General features: G+C 31.4%; 1 protein-coding gene and 2 long non-coding RNA genes across 4 annotated transcripts in view; 1 reads left to right on the top strand and 2 right to left on the bottom strand.

Moving 5' to 3' along the window:
• The window catches only part of emb (exportin-1 emb), a 113,236-nt gene extending 98,778 nt beyond the window's left edge, over positions 1 to 14,458 (bottom strand). Inside the window, exons 1-4 of one of the 2 annotated variants that reach the window (XM_085815108.1) lie at positions 14,318 to 14,458; positions 10,088 to 10,156; positions 7,499 to 7,580; positions 49 to 170 (exon numbers count right to left, since the gene is read on the bottom strand). In XM_085815108.1, the coding sequence (XP_085671234.1) occupies positions 49 to 170; positions 7,499 to 7,553 (177 nt within the window). In that variant the 5' untranslated portion in view covers positions 7,554 to 7,580; positions 10,088 to 10,156; positions 14,318 to 14,458. Of the gene's footprint in view, positions 1 to 48; positions 171 to 7,498; positions 7,581 to 10,087; positions 10,157 to 14,188 lie in introns of both variants that reach the window. The other variant, XM_085815107.1, reaches the window with a different exon arrangement.
• A 238-nt stretch (positions 14,459 to 14,696) lies between these two features.
• LOC118190276 (uncharacterized) lies at positions 14,697 to 19,063 on the top strand. The gene is made up of 2 exons (XR_015040696.1): positions 14,697 to 15,043; positions 17,302 to 19,063. It is a non-coding gene; the product is annotated as an uncharacterized LOC118190276 (long non-coding RNA).
• Positions 18,112 to 23,203, bottom strand: LOC118197727 (uncharacterized). Its single transcript, XR_004759644.2, has 2 exons — positions 22,994 to 23,203; positions 18,112 to 20,801 (listed from the first exon to the last, which is right to left on the bottom strand). It is a non-coding gene; the product is annotated as an uncharacterized LOC118197727 (long non-coding RNA).
• Positions 23,204 to 24,697: the final 1,494 nt, after the last annotated feature.

The raw sequence follows: 24,697 nt of genomic DNA, 5'->3' as shown, positions 1-24,697 counted from the left end.
ATTGACTGATCTTGCACAAAATTGTTTAATTTGTGAAATATAACTCACCTGGGCACCTTCACCAGTGTACATACAGTTCACAACATTATCAAGTAAATTTATATCAAGCTTCTGCGTAAAATCCAGCAGCCTCGCTGCCTGATCCATCATCGTTGCCATGTTCCCATTGACTGTAAATTATCGTAAAATTGTAAATTACATTAAGCGATATTAACATTCACATACTTGATAAAAGTAATCATTCTAAATTGCTATTAAAATACATTTAAAGATAACAATTTTAATTTTCAAATTCTAAAATTCTTTATATGCATGAAGGAGGTGGGAACCGAATAACTACTACTGGTATCATGGTAATTTTTCTATTGTATACAAAATGATATGCAAGTGAATTCAAGAAATGGAATCTCCTGAAAATTTTTGATTTTATATCTAAATTATCATGTCTAATTTTTATTATCCTATTTAACTTTGTATTACTATTTTAGTGCTTCATAACTTGCATTCTAAAACTGAAAATACTTTACATTATTTTCCCATTAATTTTGTTAATGAATTTTCAACATCCGTCTCCAACTGTGCCTTTCCAACATCACCACCCACTGGCTGACCAAAATAATTTAGTAATGTGACAAAATTAATTTAGTAACTTGACTTAAAGTTATAACTCCACTACCAATTCTTAAAACTTAAATGCTATTTTTTAACATATGTGGCATCAGCAGGCATTAATAAATGTGCCATTCAGTAAAATTATCTACCACTCTGATAAATAAAAGTATTCCTTCAAACAATCTACTAACCATATTTTTAGAAGCAAAATTTATTAAAGATAAAGTTCAGCCAACTGCAGAACTAACATTGTCATAATGAAGGGTAATCAAATTTACTATTGGTTAAGGAAAAATGAGAGAGGTGGCTTCTGAATAATCAAAGGATGAAGAAATGAAGAAAGTAACTAACAAACTGCCTGAGAAAGATTAAGAAATGATGGATGAAACAACCAACGGGATTAAAGATAAAGAACAAAAACATGAAGAAATAAAAGACGGTAAAGTAGATTTTGATTCTCAAAAGCTTGAAGTGGAAGAAAGTGAAAATGCGATTGTTAAGTTCGTTGAAACTGATAATGAAGTTACGAAGTCACAGGCAGCAGATGTTGAACCATATGAAGGTGCATGTGATGCAGAGATGGGAGAAGCTGATGTGCAGCTTAAGCAGTGTGCCCTAGTATTGCAAGAAAATTCACTCACTTCACAAACTATGTGTGCGTCTCATAGTGCTTGTGCAGACAAGGACTTGATTCTAAACCCGGATACTTCTGCTTGTAAAGGATCAGCGACTTTGGTGCAAAAGTCGGAACTGGTTCCCAGGAAATGAAGGTGAGTGTGCATGTACTTGTGGCTGAAAATACTGAGGTGAATTGTATACATGATGGGAATGAACTACAGAGTAATGAACAAACTGTTTGAGATCTTTCTGTGGATGGAAAATTTCAAAGAACTGAATCTTCAGACTGTGATATGCAAAACATAAATATATCTGAGAACTGCAGCGGAAAAGTATTTGACACTGGTATATTTTAATGAAAAGACCGAGACTGAAATCTGAAATTCTTTATGAACTTAAATTTGTATAATTTAAAATTGTTACATGTTTAATTTGTATATATAACTTGTACATAGTGTAAATTATTTTTTTCTTTAGTTATATTATCTGTATGTTTTAAAGCATTTTGATTGCATCGAATTTAGCTTCTGACCAAGGGTTGTACAGCCAAGGACGTGCAGTCCTTGGGAGGGGGCAGTGTTACGAAACGTACAGACGCGGTGAGATGGCTTCCCCGCAAGGCAGTTTTAGGGTTGCCATAAAATACCAAGGGAAGGCAGGGTTGCGACATTTGGCGAGAAATCATCCATTTGGCGACAAAATTGGCAATATGCCGTGGACTGATGGAGAACCTTTTGGAACCAATTCTTACTGGTTTAGCCCAGAATGTTCTCGAACACAAGCTGAAAGCTATATAAACCCTGCTGGTCTGCAGTCAGTCAGTAGTGTGCCTCGCCTAGAGTGCGAGTGAGTGCCTCGCATAGAGTGCAAGTTAGTATCAAGTTGGTGTCTTGTCTAGCGAGGCAATCGAGTTGACAGCCGGGCCTAGTGGACCGAAAGAGGCTCGTAGTGTATTATGGTTGGTGCATCGTCGAGAGAGCGTGTTGAGCTCCGGGAACGACTGAACCGAAGAGTCGGGAGCTGTGCTCTGTGTGTTGTCGAGTGCATCGCAAGTTGTAGCGTGGACTTTTGAAAGTACGTGGAGTTCCAAGAACGAAACGAACGAGCAGAGTCGGGAGTTGTACTCTAGTGCTTTGCCGTGATAGCCTGTTAACCTGGAGGCTGTGTCGCTGATCGTGTCAACGTGTTTATAGTAATTCATCAACAACTGTAAAAATGTGTTTTGGAACTGTCCTGACAATACTCACCAATAAAGTGTTTCGATACTTCATCAAGTAGTATTGTCATTATTCACTCCAAATCCTCACGAACCCCGTACGAATGTGAAGGAAAAACATAACGTAACAATATGTTTGCTAATATGATACTTAAGGCTTTAGGACTTGCAGAAATATGAAATGAGTGAATGTAAACAACTACTAATGAAGAAAAAAGTGATCAAATCAATAAGGTGCATTTTTGTCTTTGTCACTGCATGGCAAAAAAGTGTATGCTTGTATGCCAGGCCATGTGACCTGGAGTAAGTTGGGAGAACTTCCCATATTGGCACAATCAGTAACTTTAGTTTTCCAGCCAGCAATTGGTGCCCTTCAGTATTTTGGTATTTGCAGTTTTTTCTACTCACTTGATACCTCCAATATATATTTTTCTTGAGTCAGCCACTAACTGGTTTCTCAGAGACACAGTTTATCGTTGTGTTGCGTGTGCTGTGTTAGCCATGAGGTTGGTTATTATCGGCCAGGAGGGTTGCAACACATTTGTATACTACATTACATTACACAGTTCATCTTGCAACAAGGATTTTATACAAATGGAGACAAACTAATGTACAGCTTATAAAGCGAGTTTGTTAGTGCTTGCAGTTAAATCTGCAATATATCAGTATCTAACATTTAGCATTATAACTGCTGTTTAACTCTGCGTAACTTTTTAGAGCTGTTTTCACACACAAATTCATGCTGAATTACAGACGTCAATAGTATTACAATGATAATTTTAATTAACCGATGCATGCAAACCATGTCTTATTAAAAAATTAAATCTGCGAAAGCCATGTACAAAGAGTAAGAAAAAAATGGGCAGAAAAGAATTTGTTTTCAAGTTAAATTGGAAATTATGTGCTTTTGTAGTCTTGTGCACTATAAAACAGTATGTTCTATTTGTAATAAGGAACTATCAGAATGAATAGGATTTCCAAAAAAATATAATTTACATTAAAGTAGCAAAAATTTTTCACTGAAGCAATACTTCATGGAATTTTTGCTCTTGCATACATCACTGCAAAATAATCTAAATCATTTATTGATGTTTTTATTAAATCTACTGCACTTCTTTCTCCTCACAAAATCAATTATTTAAAAATATTTCAGTCAGTGTATTAAGCAGTGTATTAATGAAGCCACTAGTAATTTATGATGTCGGTTTAAAAAAAAAAGTAGATTCTGCAGCATTCTCAATAGTAATTGCTGAGAGTCTCAAAACATAGATACAGCGCAACTTGCTGCTTTGTACGAAGTGTTACAATGAATTTGGGTTACAACACCAACAGAAGATCGATATATTGCTATTGTAGCCAAACGGAATTGCAGTGCCACCTCCACACGTGTGACATCTGTGGTTATAGCGTCCATTGGTAAGGCAATATCTGCAATTACTGTACGCTGAAGATTACATATGAGTGGACTGTACACCCGGGTACCTTGAATTTGTGTTCCTCAATCCGTCCAATCAAGAGGGGCACGATTACAGTGGTGCCTGGAACATGTCAAATGGAATATGTCTGACTGGGGCAATGTCATATTTACTGACGAGTCAAGATTTGCTCTGGAGCCAGATGACAAGCGTATGAGGATATGGCGTAAACAACGAACACACAATCAGTCCCAAAACATCATGCATTCCGAGGCAGAAGCATTACGGTGTAGGCTTGGATTTCATTAGGATATCGCACCGACCTGCACATCTTTAAACAAGGTTCTTTTACGGCTGTCCGGTATCAAGATGAAATCCTAGAACAAATTGTGAGATTGTATGCTGCAGCAGTTGGCCCTACTTTTGTTTTAATGGACGATAACACACGTCCCCATAGAGCTGACATTGTCGATCACAAGCTGGAGACTGAAGGGATTGTGCATATGGTGTGGCCAGCATATTTGCTCGACCTTAATCCCATTGAAAATCTTTGGGATGCTCTCGGCCGTGCTGTATCTTCACGATTCCCACCTCCAGCCACTCTTATTGAGCTGGAAACAGCTCTACAAGAAGAATGGCGATTGCTTAATTCTGCAGTAGTTGACTACCTAATTGAAAGCATGGTCACAAGGTGTAAACTTTGTATACAGATGAGGGGGGGGGATAACATACCCTACTAATGTCCTTTTTTCATTTTCACTTTATACATAATTCTGTTTAAGTCTCCAGTACGTCATTATCTGATAACTTACAAAAATTTAATACTGTTTTCATTTCTGTACGTAATTATTGATTTTGTTTTATGCATAAATATATATGCTACTTTCCTGCTGAATTTTGTGTCAATCAAAGCAGTATATGTTGATTTTTTTGCATTTTACATCTTTGTGCTTAACTTTTGGAAGTGAGTGTACATTTAAGTTATCCCAGAATTAAATAACCCCATTCGAAGGTAAATAATTTATTAAAGTATTACAGACTTCAATTCACACAAGCAAGATTTCAAATACAAGAAAGTGTACTTGAAACATGATCATCAATTAAAATAAATGTGGGAATTAGTTTCCTTCAATTAATCTCCCTGTTATATCACTTAAGAATTCATGAATTTTCACACATCAGTTTGTCAAAAAATATGCAGAGTTGTTCACTTTCAAGGGGTCAGATAATTAGGAAATTGTTTTTGTTTTACAATAAGCAAGTTTTCATTTCTGTCGCTATTCTTTAATTTTGAAGAGCTCTGTTAAGAAGTTATGGTTAATCTTTGGATTGGCGACTTTTCGGCGACCAACCCTGCTACAGCAACCTGCTAGTTTTTGTTTGAAAGCCATTTTGTTTTCACGAAGTAAAGGCTTTTCTTTTTTTTCTCAACACTTTTTTCCAACAATCTGCTAGCCGAATTACGCTTATGCTAGAACTTTTATGGAACAAAAGTGCTTAATCATGACAAAGATTAGGTGCGAAATTCGGAGAAAGTGCAGAATCGCAAACTGCTTGCCGCATTTTTAAGAATTGCATATACACGGTATCCAAGTACACGTCGACCTATTTTCACTTTAAAAAAATCCCAGAATTGCACAAAAATGGCATTGCGCACACTCTTGACTTTATCCATGTACTCTGCTAAAGTCCTAGCTTAGTAGCCCAGGGTTCATAGCCACATTTTAGTTAAAAAAATAAGCACCTATAAGCACTTTTCAAGCACATTTTAAGAAAAAAAATAAGCACCTGTCTAATTACATCATACACAACTGCATAACCTTAAAAATTAGACTTGTAATTTAAAATATGAGAAATGAAGTACTTATTAAGAGAGAATAAGCATTACCTCAACCATGGAAAATAATTACTTTTTTTTTTAATTTTAAATAATAGTTCAATTTACAAACTAGTTTACAATGAGAGAAAAAGAACTATGAAGAACTAAACTATATTACAAGATTTAATGATGAAATTTCAGTTCAAAATAGAGAAGATAAATAATACTAAGTCATATTTATTATATTCGCTTGGAACCTAATAATAAATACAATTTATTTTTCCACTAATATTGATATTTAAATAATTTAAACCTAAATTCTGAACATTTTCTAAATTTTCACTGTATATCAGTTTTTTTCTTAACAGATATTGCAAGCAAAGTAATTTAAGTAAAAAAGAGGAACATTTCTGAAATCAGAAGACAGAAATTTGTTTCATGCAGTCATCTTTAACAGGTAAAAGCTTAACTACCCTGCATACTTGGAAATTGGCGAATATTCGAGCGTAACTTGAAAAAGAGCAGCAGAGGGGGGGGGATAGACTGTAGCCGTTCTTCAAGATTTTTCCGCTAAATAAATGCTTTTAACATTTCAATAAGTGCATTATATAAAAATAAAGCAACGGAACTAAAAAATATTCTGCTTAGCAAGCACGGTAAAACTCTTTTCATAAACAAATCTCGAACTGAACATCAAAATTAATTATCTCTGCAAAATATCGCAAACGTTATTGCACAATACGTGCACTGCACGGTAATTCTTCCCTACATGATATTACGCAATCGGAATCAACAACTGCTGGTATTGGGAGAATAAAGAACTAAATAACTGGTGTTTTTCATTCTAATTTTCAACAGACGGCGTTAAATTTCCGGAATAGAATCATTCTTCGCTTGGGTTGGTAGACCGCAGAACTTTTAGTCCTATTCAATCCAGATTGGAAAGTGACCAAACAAAAAAAGGGTCCGTTGCTTGTTTTGCAGCGAACTGTAACAGTTTCAATAGTCAAGATTTTGCGGAGAAAGGAGAGACCTCTCAACCTTCGTACTGTATAATGTATTGGCCAAAAAATGAAATTATTTTGACTACTCGATTACTTTCCCGTTATTTAAGCCATTCCGAATATTATCCCTTAGAAAGCTAATCTGTGTTAAAACACAACCATTTTTGGAAGTTTACTATACTTCAGCAGTTACTGCAACTATGTTATTATAAACATTCATACACATGCTCATAATATAAGCATAACGATCATAATAAACACGAATATGAACTGACAAAGCAGAACAAGAATGCAAATTTTTAAGATCTTGATAGAAATTCAAACGTATGTAGTATTTGGGTGGGAGGAAAAGAATGCCGAATGTAGCGGAATTTTCTACTGCTTTCGCAATTCTTTGACTAATAGAACGACGGGCACCTGTCTGTACTCTTCGTGCACACCAAAGGTTGTGTTAATGCAGAGAAAGGGGGAAAAGCTATTTCCGGGAGTATGACTCACCATCTGACATTCCATATTAGGAAGAAAAGTCGTTTATTTAGTTTCGGGGAAAAAAGCGCGTTCATTGAAAAAAAAAAAAAAATAAGGGCTTTAAAGAAAAAGTAAGCACTTATAAGAGCCTTTGTATTTTATTTTCAAATATAAGGACTTATAAGGACAGCTAAGAACCTTGTAACCTTTATCGCCTTACCAAAATGTCGCCAAACTCCTGTTACCATATTCCAAAGATTAGCCGAAGTTATAAATATATCACTGCAATCTATATTATAAATATACACTCAGCAAATTTATTTTATGAGCAATTTTAAATTCATACCTGGGCTCCCAAATGCAACAGGTTGCTTCATCCCATCCACTCTGACAGATGTCATATAGTGTTACCTTAAAAAATCAGCCACCTAATGGAAAGAATTGGCTAATTAAAATGAGAAAATCATGAAACACACATACAAGTTCCTAAAAATAAGATAAAGACACTATAATTCCCATAAATTAAAGCTAAAAATATTAACCACTCTTAATACAAACACATATTTAAAGAAAACAACAAGCAATATTTCAAATACAAAGAAATTTTAGAAACTTGCTTCTTGAATCTGTTACATATACATACATCTGAGTATACATATTACACTGAGCTAGCGTAGTTAGTTCCATGCATCGACTAGATCCGCTACTATGTGTAAAGTTCAGATTTTTCAACAGAGGAAAAACTGGATTTTTCATCCAATAATAAAATCACAATATTTTTAACAGCAGGCTTATTTTTAAGGTTCCCAATATATTGGATTTGTTTTATGTGATGTTATATAAATATATATATATTATTTTTTCAGTCTTATCACAGTTTATCATATCAGTGCTCATTTTCTTAACAAGAAGACACACACAACTTTTTTCTCTGGCTTTTCATTATTAACTTTTAGTCTTAACTTTATTCATTATACATAATTTTTTTCAAAATTTAATAGTGAAACCACAAAATATTAAAAAAAACAGCACATGTTTAAAATCCTCAATGGAGTGCTAAGTGTTGTGTACACTTTTTTATATTTGCTATACAGTCAAAAGTCGTTAATCCGGACTCGTCGGGACTTCGACGATTCCGGATTACAGATCATCAGCTTAAATCTGGTAAGATGGCATGCAGAAATTATAAAATTAAAAATATGAAACCGTAATTCATGAAATAAAGAACAATTATGATCCAAAAGGTATCAAAATTTACAAAAAAAAAAAAAAAAAAAAAAAAAAAAGAGCTTAATATTTATTTGTTTACTTTATTAAATATTTCTTTCAATGTAAGTTGTTTAAGTTGCTTCGTTTTAAGTGATAATACTTTCGCTTTAATTCTATAAACAGACATAATTTCTTGTTCAGTTACAAAGTTCCACTGTTTAAGTCCTATAATTGCTGTGTCGAGAATACCGACTAATTCGTCAATCAAAATTTTTTCTTTTTTAATAACCTCTGTGTCACTTTCTTCACTATCGGAAGCGAATTAAAATGACAAAGAATTTGATTTAAATCATATCAAAGACGAAGTACATCGAGATGTACTTCGTCTTTGATACTACATTTAGTAAGGAATTATATTATAAGCCAAATAAAATAAAAACATCTGCTCTGAAGATAAGGATAGTGCTGACAGATCAACTTCCAATTCATTGCGTGCCGTGATGTCCCCCCCCCACACACAGCAGCTTGAAATTGATAAACAGATTTCAGAATGGTTAGAGAAACAAAGGATATGCCTTTATCCATTTTTTGCAGCAATTCCACTTTTTGTTTGATGGACATCGAAACATACTTTCGCTTTGTAGATCCTTTGGGAGCTCCAGGATCGGAAATTCTATTTGACATAATCGAAAGTTCAAGCTTACTTTTATAAAATTGCTCTTACAGTCTGCAAAAAATAATAAGCTTGATCTAATTCGAAGATTAAGGAATAACGCAATCTGAAACATTAACTGAAATAGATAATTAGATAATTTTAGCTTATACCGCCCATTATACATTAAACACGCATGCGTAAAAGTATTATGCGCATATGTTCAGCCGTAAAAGTCTTACGCGCTTGCGTACACGCCTATGCGCATGCGCAGAAAGTTTGTAGCTTTGAGGTCTGGATTATGGGTGTCCGAATTAACGACTTTTGACTGTATTTCTTTAAAAAAAAAACTTCACAATGATAACACTGAGTGGCAATATCTTTTTTATCCGTGTTGCCATACATGTTTTTATAGTTGCTATATCATTCTTTAATAATATATGGCAATAAAATTTGGTGACATCAATTTGAAAACTGATTTAAACATAAAAATGATACACACAAAAAAAGGGGGGAGAGACTTCAAGAATAATAACACCAGCGGTACCAAAGAAAAAAAAAAAAGTTTAAAAAGTAGCGTTCCGTTATCAGGACCGGATTTGGAAATGTATGAAGGTATGAACTTGTATACGTAAGCATGTGCACTGTGCACATATGTGTATATGTATACACAAACATATTTGTACTTACATCTATACATGAACAAATACATTTCTGAATCCGGTCCTGATAATAGAACAGTACCGTAAAAAATGTTTCCTTCTTTAGCTATCAAAACATACTTGATAATATATGAATAATTAAATTAATTTGGGCATTACTTTTTTAATTAAAAAATCTGAACTCCCTGTGCTTTTCTTACTGAAGTTTACAACAAAATTTTCATTTACAAATAAAATCAGAAACTGCTCAATACTGAAAAAAAGGAATTCAGCAGGCAGAGCAAAGAATCAGCAATTTTACAGGCATATGGCAATAGAACTGATAAAATTGGCATATATTTAAATAAATGTACAATTCAATTTTTCATACTAGAGAAATTTCATTTTGCATCTTTTAAAACATAAAATTTACCCTTTTCCACAGCTCAGTATTGAGCTAAATGAAGACGAATATATCAGATGATGATAACTTGCACAATACCTAGAGGGGGGAAAAAAAAACATAAATAAATTATATTTATTAAAATCCAGTCCTCCAAGTACAGTCGAATTAAATTTATATATATTCCTTAAAAAAATTCTTTAAAATAAATATTCTTTTTCGGAACAGGTCGACACAATTTTTTGTTGATTTTTTTCACTTTATGGACAAACTAAAAATTTCAGAATTTTACTGCTTACAACATTGAGTAGCGATAAAAAATCCAGAACTTGCGAATTATCGCAACCACCCGACTCAAAGTCGTCAACTGTGTTAATCACGTGCAAGACAATTATTTAGGCAACCAGGCACATAATAAATATTCAGTTTCCAGTACTGCTATTTTTATATGCATTCTTTTTGCTGTATTGCAAGTTCCAATGGCTTTCATAGATAAATTTTGATTTTTGCAAAATTCATATTAAAATATTACATTATGCAAATACTTCCATTAGTATATATGTTTTACCTTTGTACTTTATAAAATAAATCATAATTTAACCATTATTTTTCAAAATTTTCCTTTTATATAATTAATCTTAAATTTCAGTATTCTGACAAACCTTTTTCTATGATCTAATTCTATATTGAACAAAAACTCTATTACAAAAAATGTTTGTATATTTTAACTCTAAAATATATGTAGTTTTGAAATATGTAATTTTTGAACACATTTTGATTAAAAAAAAGTACGCAGTGAGAGGGTTAATATCTATTACAAAATCAGATGTTTCTGGGGCATTTTTTAAGAATTCATTTAACTTCTTGTACGGGAAAGACCATCTTTTTCACTATCAACTGCTTTCACTGTCTACTACTGTTATACGATCATCCAGTTCTTCATTTGTCATTTTATTATTATCATTCTTGACTAATTCTGTAATTTCTTCTTCTGCAATATCTGTTAGTTTTGCAATCTTTGGCTTCAATTGACAACTTTTGGCCAGACAGCATTGTTTGTTGATGAATTCACTTGTTCCCATGCGAGTTTAATCACTTCTATGAAATGTCTTATGTTGAATTGCATCCAAAATGCCATTAGTGTATGCTGTCCTTTACCTAGTGCTTTATTTGCAGACATGTAAACATGCCTGACATAATGGGCTTTTAATGTTTTTACGAATCTTTGATCCATTAGTTGATTTAAGAAAATAATTTTCAGTGGAAGAAATGAAACCTTTACATTTGGATCCAATGTTCTGGGGGCTTCAGCACCATATTCTAGGGCATTATTGACAATAAGGCAAACTTTAAAGCTTAGGTTTTGCTTTCTTAAGCATCACTGGACTTCTTTAATGAATGAATTGGTTAGAGTAGACTTTAAGGTACCCTTTGTATTGTGGCGAAGTTATTTCATTTATGGTAGCCCGAGTAGTTGAATGTTATGGAAACCCTATTGTGACGTAATCGGGCGCATGATTCTGGGAAATTTTGAATCATGCGATGTTTCGTAAGCGTTTTTGTGGTGTGAGTTGGTTTGATTGTTTAGACAGTAGAATGGCCGAATGTAGTAAAATTAATTTGAAGTTTCTGTACGATTTGGAGTGACAGAGGAAAAAAGTGTTAACTGAATGATGTGTAAATGAAGGTTTACTTAGTAGCCATTATAAGTGTCCTGTATGTAGGAAGGATATACATCTAGTCGAACTTAAAAACCGTTTAGATGGATTTGTAGGAAGAAAGGTTCAGATGGTCACTAAGTGAAGCATTCAATCAGAAACGGTACCTGGTTTGAAAAAACGTCATTTGAGTTTGATTGATATTTTGATTTTTACATGGCTCTGGGTGTACGAAGCGAACTCGAAGATCATCAAGACGGAAGGGTGGTGAAGAGAGATTTTCGAAAAAAGTGTCATCGACAGTCAGGAACTACGCAGGATATTTTTTACTCTTATTTTTATGAATTTATGTGGCGACGCCAATATACGGATTCAAGTTCAGATAATTTTAAGACGTTTTTGGATGCTGTTAAAGAATTTTTTGTGCCACAGACTAAAGACGAAGACTAAATAGGATAAGTGAATATTTGCTTTTGGTAGTGCTTAAATGTATAACATGTTTTTCCTTTTTTATGTTATTTTATTGTTTGGTTTAAAATGTATTTTATTGAGATTATGTATTTTTTGTTTGCCTATATTGTAGAATTGGGTGCTCCTTTGACTTTTTAAGTGAAAATACATCGATGTGTACATGGACACAGTAAAGGGTATGCGCAATGCAAGTTTGTGAAATTCTGGGATTTTTTTTTCAAGTGAAAATAGGTCGACGTGTACATGGATAAAGTCAAAGGAGTGCGCAATGCCATTTTTGTACAATTCGGGGATTTTTTTTTTCAAGTGAAAATAGGTCGATGTGTACATGGATACCGAGTTTGTGCAATTGTTTGTCTTGTTATTTTGCCTTTGTGTAGAGGCGATTTTTTGCGCAAAAATCACTGCTTCGCAAGCCAAAATAACGAGTCAAAGAATTGCACAAACTCAGTATCCATTTACTGCCAAAAATCGCCAAGGGACTATAAACTATACTTTTACCGAATGAATTTTCAAACCAGTCATGAAAAAGGACTATCCTAGAAATTGGAGATAATGTACTATTGAAATTCTAGAAAGCAAAATACCATACTTATTGGCAAATTATTATCATTTGATACAGTTAGCAAATAGTATGTAAGCACCAAAATGAAATAACTATTTCAAAACTAAATAAGACTACAAACAAGCATTTTTTTTTTTTTTCGAGAACTGTTTGTTAACATTTTAACCATGAAATACCGCAATCAGCATCAAAAAGAGCTTATGTTATCAATATTGAAAAGAAACTCATTTTATATGAAACAATGATGCCATAATATGTAAACATTTAAACCGCTTTGACTTTAGCGAAAACTGCATCTTCTAAATTTAATTCCACCTATCAAAAGCATTTATAATGAATGGTCGAATCCATCAGACGTTTAGCCATTTTTGCACCAATAACATTACACATAACAGAGAACTACAGACAGAAACAAGATATGATGGCACTGAAAAAGGTTGCCAAGTAAGGACAGCTAAGAGCAGCACAGTAAATTAGGTGAAAGACTTCTAAGGATATAAGAGTCACTCACCTGAAAATTAATGAGTCTTGTAAACTACAGAATCAAGAACTGAATTCAATTCTACATTTATGCTTCCTTATTACACATTTGTAGGTGCTTTATTACATTATAACATGAGTAGGTTCCACTTAATTAACCCTATTTGGTTTAACACTAACACAGATTATTAATTGCTTTAACTTCAGAAGCCTCAATCATATTTATTTTTATGTTTAAGAATAGTAATTTATCTTTTAATTACATTTAATTATGCTGCTAAAACGTAAATAAAATTCAAAAGAAAGGCGAAAAAAGTTTCATAGCAAGAATAAAGCTTCTCTCCCTCAAAATATTAAAACAAAACAAGAATTTTAAGGCCACAATTTGACAATTCCATCATCAAAACAGTAATAAAGGACAACGCTAAAGTTTTACTCAAAAAACTGATTTGAATAAACGTCTAAATTCAGCCACCCTTTAGAGTTTTGAAGTGTTACTTATACCTACACCATCCATTACAAATGGTAAACATTCTTCTACTCAAGCGAAGTTCATTCGAATAAAATGCGACGTTATCCAAACTTACATGCCAAAATCTCAAATTTAATACGTAAAATAATTGTAAACTACGGGTAGATTAAATAAATATTCAAAATATAAAATGATTATTACAATTCCTCAGCACTACACCGAAAACATCAATATCGGTAAATTAAGATCCACCGACACGCTTTTATATACACAAATCGAAAATTTCCCAAACATACTCTTTAAACTAACAAAAACTTATTTACAAAAGAGTAATTAAAGAAATCATTTACTTATGTTGCCTATATTAATTAAAACACATGCCTAAGCATGGCAAAATAGAATGAAACAAGTCTGTACGCATTAACAGAAAGCACACAAAGAACTTTCTTGAAAACGCAAACTACTAATAAAATCAAAATACTTACTGAATTTGAATGCGAAACACTTATTATCACACAAAATAAAAAAATCTTAATACTCAAAATATCTTCATACAAACATTAAACAAAAAAACCACGCTCGAATTTACAATCACACTCTCAGTACAATCTCACCTTTCGCAACCGGTTTGAACTGGTTGCTCACATTTCTTTCGCGGTTCTTCCGAGGTATATTCGTTGTGTACCTAGCTCGGTTATAGATTCTGAAATAAAATGCACCTGAACTGCTGAAAGATTACCTGTGACTAAAATAATTATTCATTGTGTTTCATCCTTATACGGAATTTTGAATTAAAACTGAAGTAAATATAAATTTACGAAAATAAGCAAACTTCAACAAAAGCATATGCCTCGCTTACGATTGGCTACCAAAATTTTAAGAGTGCAGTTGCAGCTTCAATGCAGCTCAATACTGTATATGAAAATGACCAGAAAATATTAAGGGGCGAATTCAAGTGCAACGCTCTGATAAATTGCAAATGTTAGCTCGCAAGAGGCGTTCCTGCTATCGTCTGCTAAAGTCGAATTCAAGTGCAACGCTTTACCGCTCTGGTAACTGATGACGTCAAAATTGCAATGGGGAGCTGGTTTGCTCTCGTGCCAGGAGAGCTTGTCCGATAAACTACATCAATATCCAATGAGACTGCGTGTCGATGTAAACAAAAAACATCAGTTTCCATGATTTCTCTAAGCTTATGGTCAAGTGTTTACTACGTTGTAGTGTGGTGTAACGAATTGTTCCAGACCTGAAAACGAATGTGTACAAAATGTATTTAATGTGTACAACTTTATTTACTTTATCCTATAGAAAATTCCCTCCAAAGTAATCTAGAGCAACAGGTGTGTGTAAAATATATTTTACTTTTCAGACAAAAATCCTTGCTTTTTCAAATATAAACCACATTTTTTTTCCCATTTTCAAATTACAGCATTTGGTTTTAATTCTTCTAATAGTAAGTTTAATTTAAAATTCAAATTTGTGTTATATTTTTATTGTTTAATGCAGATGCATGATTCTTCAGTGACAGTAGGCATGTTTACTATATGAAAATTAACTAGTTCTTGAATTATATAGTAATTAATAAGCCCATCTATCTACAAGCAGATAAGCCTGCTGAACACCGCTTTCCTAGTCTCTCTTTAAATCCAAGTGAAAAAGCTGGCTGCATGAGTGTTTTCTTCATTTTTTCAATGTATAACATGAATACTAAGTTTTCCTTAGTCTTCCACGCAGGCATTCCTTCCCTTAGACATTCATTATGTGATGAAACAGTTAAGAGCAATTTTTAGATTTATATTGTACATATCGTTGGAAAAATATAAAAATGAAATTCAATGTAATACAATAAATAAAAAATTATATGAAACCCTGATAATTCTAATGTGATATTAATGTAATATATACATCCAGAGTAAAGGTTAATTTATAAATTATGCTTTGTGTTCTGCTCATTATATTGTGCATTTACAGTACACTTTCTGCTTCTTAAGTGAAAGTTTGGATCCATTCTCATTTGATATCAGTTATGTTCAGATTTATTTATTTCATAAAATTTCAAAAAACAATTTTTGGCTATTAAAAGCTACAAGTGCAGAAACAAAAGCTTAATTTCTTTACTGTAACTGTGTCATGCTTCTCTGCTGATGATGAAAGTCATCTTTTAATAAGATTTCTTTCATTGCATATATTAATTATATCCTTTACCATACTGGTTGCAATCTTTCATTGTGCATTCTTCAATATTTTTTGGTACTTACGTATTAACACAAACACCTGGATCAGTTTGGTGGTCTTTATAAATGAAAAGAGAAAAATACTTATCAGGAGAAGTACGTTGTTTTTGCAGCTTGCTTTTAGCATAACCAAACTATCAATATTTATCTAAGTTGGCAAAATGTTAACATATCAAAGGAAAAAACATTTAACAAATTTTAAAATACTAATTTGAATTATTAAATAAAAATTATGATAGTTTAAAAAAATACATTTTCCACAAATTTTTTGTCTAATTTTTTAGCACTTTTGCCAAGTGATCTGTTTTCACTTTAAAAAAAAATCAGAGAATTACATAAACTTGATACTGCATGCCTTGTCTATGTACCAAATTCATGTCATAATTGTTTCCATTAGAAATTTTTGTACTAAAATGTTCTATTCCTGCAGAACTTTTAACACAGCTTCGTCTTTTGATGGTAAGCTCCACAAGCAGTATTTTAAATCTGAAATTAATCTAAAACAACTATTCGTATCTAAAATCCATTGGAACTTGAAATATAACATAAGAAACACATATGAAAATGGTGACATTGCTTGAATGAAAAATTTTCATGAGCATGTTACCTGAAAAATTTTGATACATAATCGTTGCCAGAGTTTGGCACATTTTTGAAAATTTGGTAACTTTTATTAAGGTGGTTTCAATAATATGCAAATATCTTTTATTCTTATGATTGCTTCATTGTATACTTTGTCCCTTTCCCTAGAGTTAGCACAATACCACAAGTTTTCCAGCCAAATGCGGTATGCATTTCAAGTTTCTATACATTTATATAAATTTTAAGAGAGTAAAATATTGGCAAAAACTGCATTAAGTTTTCAACTCTTGTTTTGTTTTTCATTAAAAATTTGCTACCATTATGTATAATTCATTTTTTTTTAATGTAAATGTTTTTAAGTATTTGTAGGATAAAGGCAAATTACACTTATTCATTCTTTCTTTGATGTAATACATGTAGCTCTTTACCTGAAATCAATGTTTGTCAAATTATTATGCATAAATTAGAAGTATGCATGTTTTTCTTAAGTCAGTTATGTTTCAGGAACTATCTTTAATGAATTGTATAGAAAATTGTGGACGAGGTGTTAGGTGTACAGGAACGTGGTATATTATAAACATGTATAGTATCTCATAGTATATAAACTCATAACTTTGATTATGCAGTATGCTTTGTATATTATTTCTGAAAGCATGTATATTTCAATCAAGATTGTTGAGTAAACTTTTCTTGCTTTATGCTATCTCTGAAAGCATGTATATTTCAGTCAAGATTGCTGAGTAAATTGTGCTTATTTTATGCTTTTTTCTTTTTTACATTAGAAAATTCCACACCTTTATCACGAGGAAATCTGCAATGGCATTTAGGAATGACAAGTTTGTATCTATTACATAAAATCTAATGTTTTCTGGATTCTTCTTTTCCTTTTCCTCCCAACAGAAAAACTTTAATGGTATAAATCAGCGGTTTTCAACCTTTTGACTGTAGTGTACCATCTAAGCAAAAACTGAAAAACATTAATACTACCACTAATTTTACAATGATTATTTTTCAATTCCTCAATAGAAATATTAAAAACATATATATATATATATATATATATATTGCCATTTGCACACTCTTTGTATTAAATATGTACACATAAAAAACTATTAGATTAAAAACTGATTACTTAATTATCAAAATTAAATTTAATTAAATTATTCACTTGTTTATCAAAATTTCAGTTATAATACTTTAATATTTAATTTCTTTATGTCTGCTCTTATTTCATTTAATGTAAATTAGGATCCACTTTTTATTTTGGTGAGTATTTATATTTCAAATTTAACATGGAAAAAATCATTTTTCACACAAACAGGTTGTGCAAAAAGACAATACAAATTTGATAGCTTTATTTGAAATGCCTTTAAATTCTTTTTTTCGGTTCAGCCAAAAGTTAACAAGTGTGTCATTTTCCAAATCTTCAAGTCAATTTCGATCGAAGGAAATTTTTATTAACTATTCTTTTCTTTATGAGATTTTTGAATTTCATAGTTAAAAATATTTTGTTTCTTTGCATACCACCGGCTGAGAACCGCTGGTATAAATTAATTATAAGAGATGTAAATTAATATTTCTCATACAAAAGAGTTATTTCAATTCTTTATTGCGAACATTATATACAGAGTATGTCTTTTATTAAGAACAAGATTTTAAGAATTTAAAATAATAATCATTAAATCCTCTTGATCTATAAACAGTCTTAAAAATTATAAAGGGAAAAAAATTGAAAGTTAAAGAAATCAATATTATGAATTGTTCCTTTTTAGAGAAGTTTCATTGTTTAATTAATTATAAAAAGTGTTTTACATTATGAAATATAAAAATTAAGAATATTTGAATTAGAAGCTCAACTATTTGAAGCAGGAGACCGAAGAGAAAAAAGGAAGAGAGATGATATTACAGCTGCAGAAAAGGAAATAATTGAAACGCAGAAGAATATATTAATGTACTGTGTGAAATATGTGACTTGTATAAGCAATCAGTTGCAAATCAGTCTGCTGTCATAGAAAATCAAAATATAATTATTAATTTATTAAAAAATAAATCATGCATTTCAAATATTACAGTGTTTTCATTCTTGTATGTATTTCTGCAGTGTGGGATTCATATTTTAATTGTAAAATTTACTACTTTCTTAATTTTATAAAATTTTGTGATTATAAAAATTATTTAAAAGAAATTCACAGATCCATTATATGACATAAACATTATAATAATTCTAATACCACTTATTATAAGTCTCGTGAAAATATTCATGCATTTTACACAGCAATTATCTTTTTCCTGGAGGAAAATGGGAATAAGACCTGTAAGAATCTTTAGTCAATATATTACAAATTTTAATTTTCAGATATAAAAGAAATTCACAGATCCATTATATGACATAAACATTATAATAATTCTAATACCACTATTATAAGTCTCGTGAAAATATTTATGCATTTTACACAGCAATTATCTTTTTCCTGGAGGAAAATGGGAATAAGACCTGTAAGAATCTTTAGTCAATGTATTACAAATTTTAATTTTCAGATATAACACGAAATGAATTAAATTGTTTTTCAATTATGTTAATAAGTTATATGAATGAGATGTGGTATTAAAAATTTCACTTCTTTTTATCATTGAAGAAATAGCATTCGATATCCTACAGCTCCATAACAATGGCAGATAAAATTGACATTCTAATTTCAAAGTTCTAAAAATACAGAGATGACAACTATTAAAGTATGGCTAATGTCTAGTTTACAATAACAATGTTGAGTCGCGTACTAAAAATTAAGTGAATCAAACTGTATTTATTTTCCCCCTTCTCTTTTTTTGGCTGAAAAACAATTTATTATACACTCATGATTTTACTTAAATGTATTTCTTTTAATGGCAAACCCACTGAGGTAAGTATGCAGTAAGTTATTATAGTGAATGCATAATGATGATATAAATCTAAATTCAGCAAACAATCTTTCCCTTACTTTAATGTTTTAAAATCTAGAATTAAAAGAAAAATGCATGTTCTTTAAATACAAGAGGATATGGAGGCATAAATCATAGGCTGTTTATTCTTTACATATTATGCTAATCAGGAATTGGAGCAAAACCCTGCTTAATCGAAGAATACGCTCACAGGAATGGTGGAGGAAAACTGAACTGTCCAATATTTGTTTTGCCCACCTCCAAGAAGACATAAACAGTATAGAGTGAAATAATTGTTTTTAGGAAATACATTTAAATATCTTTGACAGAATATGACAGTTTTAATTTATACTATAATAAATAAGCATGAAGTTCTTATGCTATTAAATGTGTATTGTCACATGGAAATTTTCTATCTTATGACACGGAAGGGGACGAAAGGGAAACATTTGACTTTTTGGAAGAAACTGAATTTTGGTGCAGTAAATCTTATTGCTAAGTTTAAGATAAATTAAGTGCAATGCTAATTTATAGTGACTTACTATTGTAAATCATGACTGGCATACCAACACTAAAATATATATGTATCAAGCCTATTAAGTTATTTCTGGTAGTCAAGAGTTTTTAAACATAAATGATGGAAACAAGAAATTCAGAGGGAAGAACAATAATGATAAAAGTTGTCAGTATGCATTTGAAACCAGGACTAATAAAATTATTTAGGATTATTATTATCAATTAAAATCATTTAGGGTTGTGCATTTAGTTACAGGTTTAAATATAAACCATGGTTTATGGGTCCCCAAGAATATATTATGAAAGTAATTTTTTTCATAATATATTCTTTATTATCCATGAAGGGGGTTTCACCTTTGCCAGAGGTTCATTGTTGCCCACTTTGGGTTTTTATTATCGAGTTTCAAAATTTAAAGATAATTCATTGTGCAATGCAATTTCAACATGCACTGACTGAAAACTTTCTGAAGGTACCAACTCATCATCTTCAAACACATCAATCTCAGGATTTTCAACACAATACCTTAAGCATATATTATGTAAAATGGCCACCAGATATGACCATTTTACATATTTTGCTTTGTGAATACAATAGTGTTCCACCAGTATCGTGCAGTACCCTAAATCTTGATTTGATCTCTATAGCTGCACGAACTTTTCTGTGCTTCTCATTATAGAGATATTCCCGTGATAAAATGGGAATATAATCCACTATCTCCCAAAGATATGCACGATGCGACAAAATACTATCTAGATTTTGTTTCAGTCCACTCCATATAAATGCATCATGAGTATTGCCTGGCCATTGTCCTATAGCATAGAGAACCCTCAGACCAGCATTCCATACCTAGAAAAACATAAATCCTAAGTCAAAAGAAAGTTTGATCTGAAATTTTAATACACAGATTTTTAACATTAAATATAGTTGGCATATTAATAAATCAGTCTTTTTAAGGAGTTTACTTTCCATTTTTAACAAAAATATGTCACTGTTTTTTCATTATTAAAAAATATGCAATAAAACGTTAAAACACACACACACACACAAAAAAAAAAAAATTACAGCTACCCTTTTTTCATTAAATTGTAGTAATTATAGTAAATAGGTGATTCTAAAATTTATTTAATATTTTGTATTATTTAATATCTATACTTCACTATAATTATAGTATAGATAGCTTTTTGTTATTATTATGTGAATAATAATGAAACATTCTTGCAGTAATTTGAAATGACTATAATATTATACTTATTATCATATATTTCTTACCTTTTCACCATTAATGGAAAATTTATTTTTCCGGTTAATGAAGACAAAACAAAAATTAATATCATCACACTTGCAACATCTGCGATTTCATTTGTATGTAACCCAAAATAATTCTTGGTAAGCTAGGTAGAATCACATTTGTGATTGCACTCCAGTTCTTTTACAGCTGGTCGAAAGAATTAACATCTACTGTATGTGGAAATAGCGAACAAAACAGTAAGAAATTGGAACAATTACCTGTGGACAACTTGTATTCATAGCATTCTAAAATGAGCTTTTGGTAAAATTTGACCGCAAATAAAACGGTAGTAATGAACGAATGTTTTTTCACGAAGTGGGTCCAATACTTTCACAGCAGGGTTATTTCATGTATTCTGCAGAGAGACTGATGTATGGTTTGTTGTAACTGCTGTATACAAATGTCTGGCTCAGAATTCCACAGCAGTAATTAGCACAACTTTTATGGTTGATGGTATAATATAGAGGTACCAAAAATTAGTATTATCACAGTAACTGCAAGATGGCTTATATGTCTAAAACTCAGTTAACACATTTCATGCAGAAAGAAAATATTATCCAGTTTCATACTTAAATCAAGGTCACTGAAATGTGGTAAAAGCAATCTGCTTAAGAAAACAGATGCCTCTGTAGAGGACTTTCTATGGAAAACTGGCTTTCATTCCCATTATACATGGGCAAAACCAATGTCATGTAATATAATAATCTATTAGTACAGTAAATACATTTCATTTCTTTGTATTTATTTATGTCATGCTGCTTTTCGTGTAATTTAGTATGTACCTTATAAGTTTATTTAATTCTGATCATGGTCTACGGAAGTAAGGTAAGTCACCTGTTATCGAGAATATCAAGTTATTAATAGTTATGTGAAAGTCTGCAATAACTTTTCATATCATAAGAGATTTACGAATGTGTATATAACTTACATGTGTAGTTATTATGAAAGATCTATAGAAAGTATCCAAAATTACCATGACATTAATCACACTGTACGAACAGGCAAGACATTATACATTAGGAGAAAATTAACTAATATTTTGGGGGATGAAATACTATTTTACACATGGGAACTGTTTAAACAGCTGAGAAAAATTCATGCTTTTTCCCCCTACAGTTACAGAATATATATATATATATATATTGTTTCATAAAAATAAAAAGTAAAGTTAAATTTAAATAATTCTCATGCGCCATTGCTGCAAAGAATGAAATTTGAATTTAACAAATATTCTCTATTCATATAAAGTTAATTTAAATTATGAAATTTTAATTGCATACATATCAAAGATTAATTATTGCTGCAAACTAATTTACTATATCACTGAAATTCTGATAGCATATGTAAATTAAATGCACTTATCTAAAACCATGAAAAAATATATAATATTCCAAAAAACTAATCCCAAATATATATATATATATATATATCTCAAAGACAGGCATATGCATAATTTCTGTTAGAAAAACAATTTCTCCGAGATTACGTTTTAAAGTAATTAAAACAATAAATTAATTGTGATATTATTACTGCATTCCAAAATAAGCAGTAATTAACGATTTCGATCATTACTACGAAAAAAAAAAAAACGGGATGAAAAAGAATCAATCCTGATACAATAACATTAAAAATTTGTGTGTTTACGTATAAAAATATATAATATTCTCAAATAGGTCATTTAAGCATAGTCTTTGATTCGGAAACATTTCCAGATGTATTTCAGTTTTCATAATCTGAAGTAAAAACAAACCTGCTTTTGCAGAGAATATCCATTGGCAGTTGCCTTCAGAAAAGGTTTCAATTCATTGAAGCAAACCGATTTAATTTGAATCAACTGATGAATTCACGCTCCAACATTTCAAAAGCATTACGACTGTTTCTTAAATGCCAAGGAATTTGATCAGCATTTCTCCGATTTCTTAAACGTCTGAGGAAAATCACTTCAGACATCTTGTTTACAGTCGCTGTTAAGAGTTTGCTGCAGGTCAGGAGTAGCCGCAAAATTCCTCTATGGTAGTGACGTATTTTCAGTAGGCGTGTCCGAAATGCGTTGCACTTGAATTCGGTTTTGCAATGCAAGTGCGATTACCATGACAAGCGTTGCACTTGAATTCGCCCCTAAATCGGCATAATTTGCCATATTATTAAAAGTGTAGTTTAATATAACTAAGCGCATATTATTTTAATGTTTTTATCGTATATATTCTTAAAGAGTCGTCAGTATACTTTCGTTACATATCGTGAAACGCTTTTAATTTAAAGTCTCTACAAAAAAAAATCTACTCTCTAATTCGTTACGATTCAGTATACGTAAGAGACTGTAATAATTACAACTGCAATGAGTTTCAGTTAATTTTAAATAAATTATGATATAAATTTTCATATAAATTGATTTTCACAACTTTTGGCAAAAATTATTTCCCCAAAGTATTCGCTTAACTCCGAAAAGTCACAATTTATAAATGTTTAAAGGCAATGATGAATAATTTTACTTTTGATATTTTATTTACTGCGTGAAAACTCTTAGAAATAGCTTTTATTAAACTGTTAGCAGTAGAAATGTTATTGTTTGAACTTAACAACGTAAGCATTCGAACAAAGAAAAAAAATTAAAATGGTTAAGGGTCTAGTCTGGACACCGGTCGAGATCGATATCGGAAAACCAGTCGGAATTCTCTTTCCACTCGACAGCAAACAGGAGAGTGAGGGGTCTAGTCTAGCCGGTCGAGATCGATATCGGAAAACCTAAGGCTCCTATATACCAGGCTGAATCATCAGGCATTCGCGCTCCCAAGTGGGAGATTTAATGGCGGCTGTGTAGTTACGGTGCAACAATTTTTTGTGTTTTTTTTTTTGTGTAAAATGGGCGGATGTACAGCTATTAATTGTTCAAATCATTCACGGAAAGGTCATACATTGGTAAAATTTCCTAAAAATGAAGAATGAAGAAAAATATGGGTAAATAATTGCCGAAGAGACAATTGGAAACCTGGTCCAGGCGCTGAACTTTGCTTAGTAAGTATAATGTTAATTACGCCTTCATTTAGAGTTTATATCTTCTCTGATGTTTATAATATGCAAGTAAAGTGAAATTCTTGTGTACAATAACCTGAGTATCTGCTAATTTCTGTAATAATAGCTATAATTAAATTAGTCTAGGGTTAATGTACCCGTCGCCAAACATCGCCAATGTAGATGTTTTGAATGTGGAAAAGAAATTTCTCTTCTAATATAAAGCGCGGATTTTGTTTTCCTGTGCTAATTGTGGAATTTATACTAATGTAACATGAAAATCATTAGCATATTGAAATTTATTAAAAAAGAAATAATAATTTGGAAAGTCAAGATAAAATCTGAATGTTTGCTAAAGATAAATGTAACATTATACTATAGTTGCAATATCGTTGGAATGATATATAATTTTTTTCTTTATTTTATAATCACTATTGTTAAA

This window comes from Stegodyphus dumicola, chromosome 4, assembly GCF_044657685.1.
Source record: "Stegodyphus dumicola isolate Sdum_Otavi_A_Nest chromosome 4, ASM4465768v1".
Taxonomy (NCBI): Eukaryota; Metazoa; Arthropoda; class Arachnida; order Araneae; family Eresidae; genus Stegodyphus; species Stegodyphus dumicola.
The sequence above is the reverse complement of the archived record's forward strand: the minus strand, read 5'-3'. Positions and strand labels throughout refer to the sequence as shown.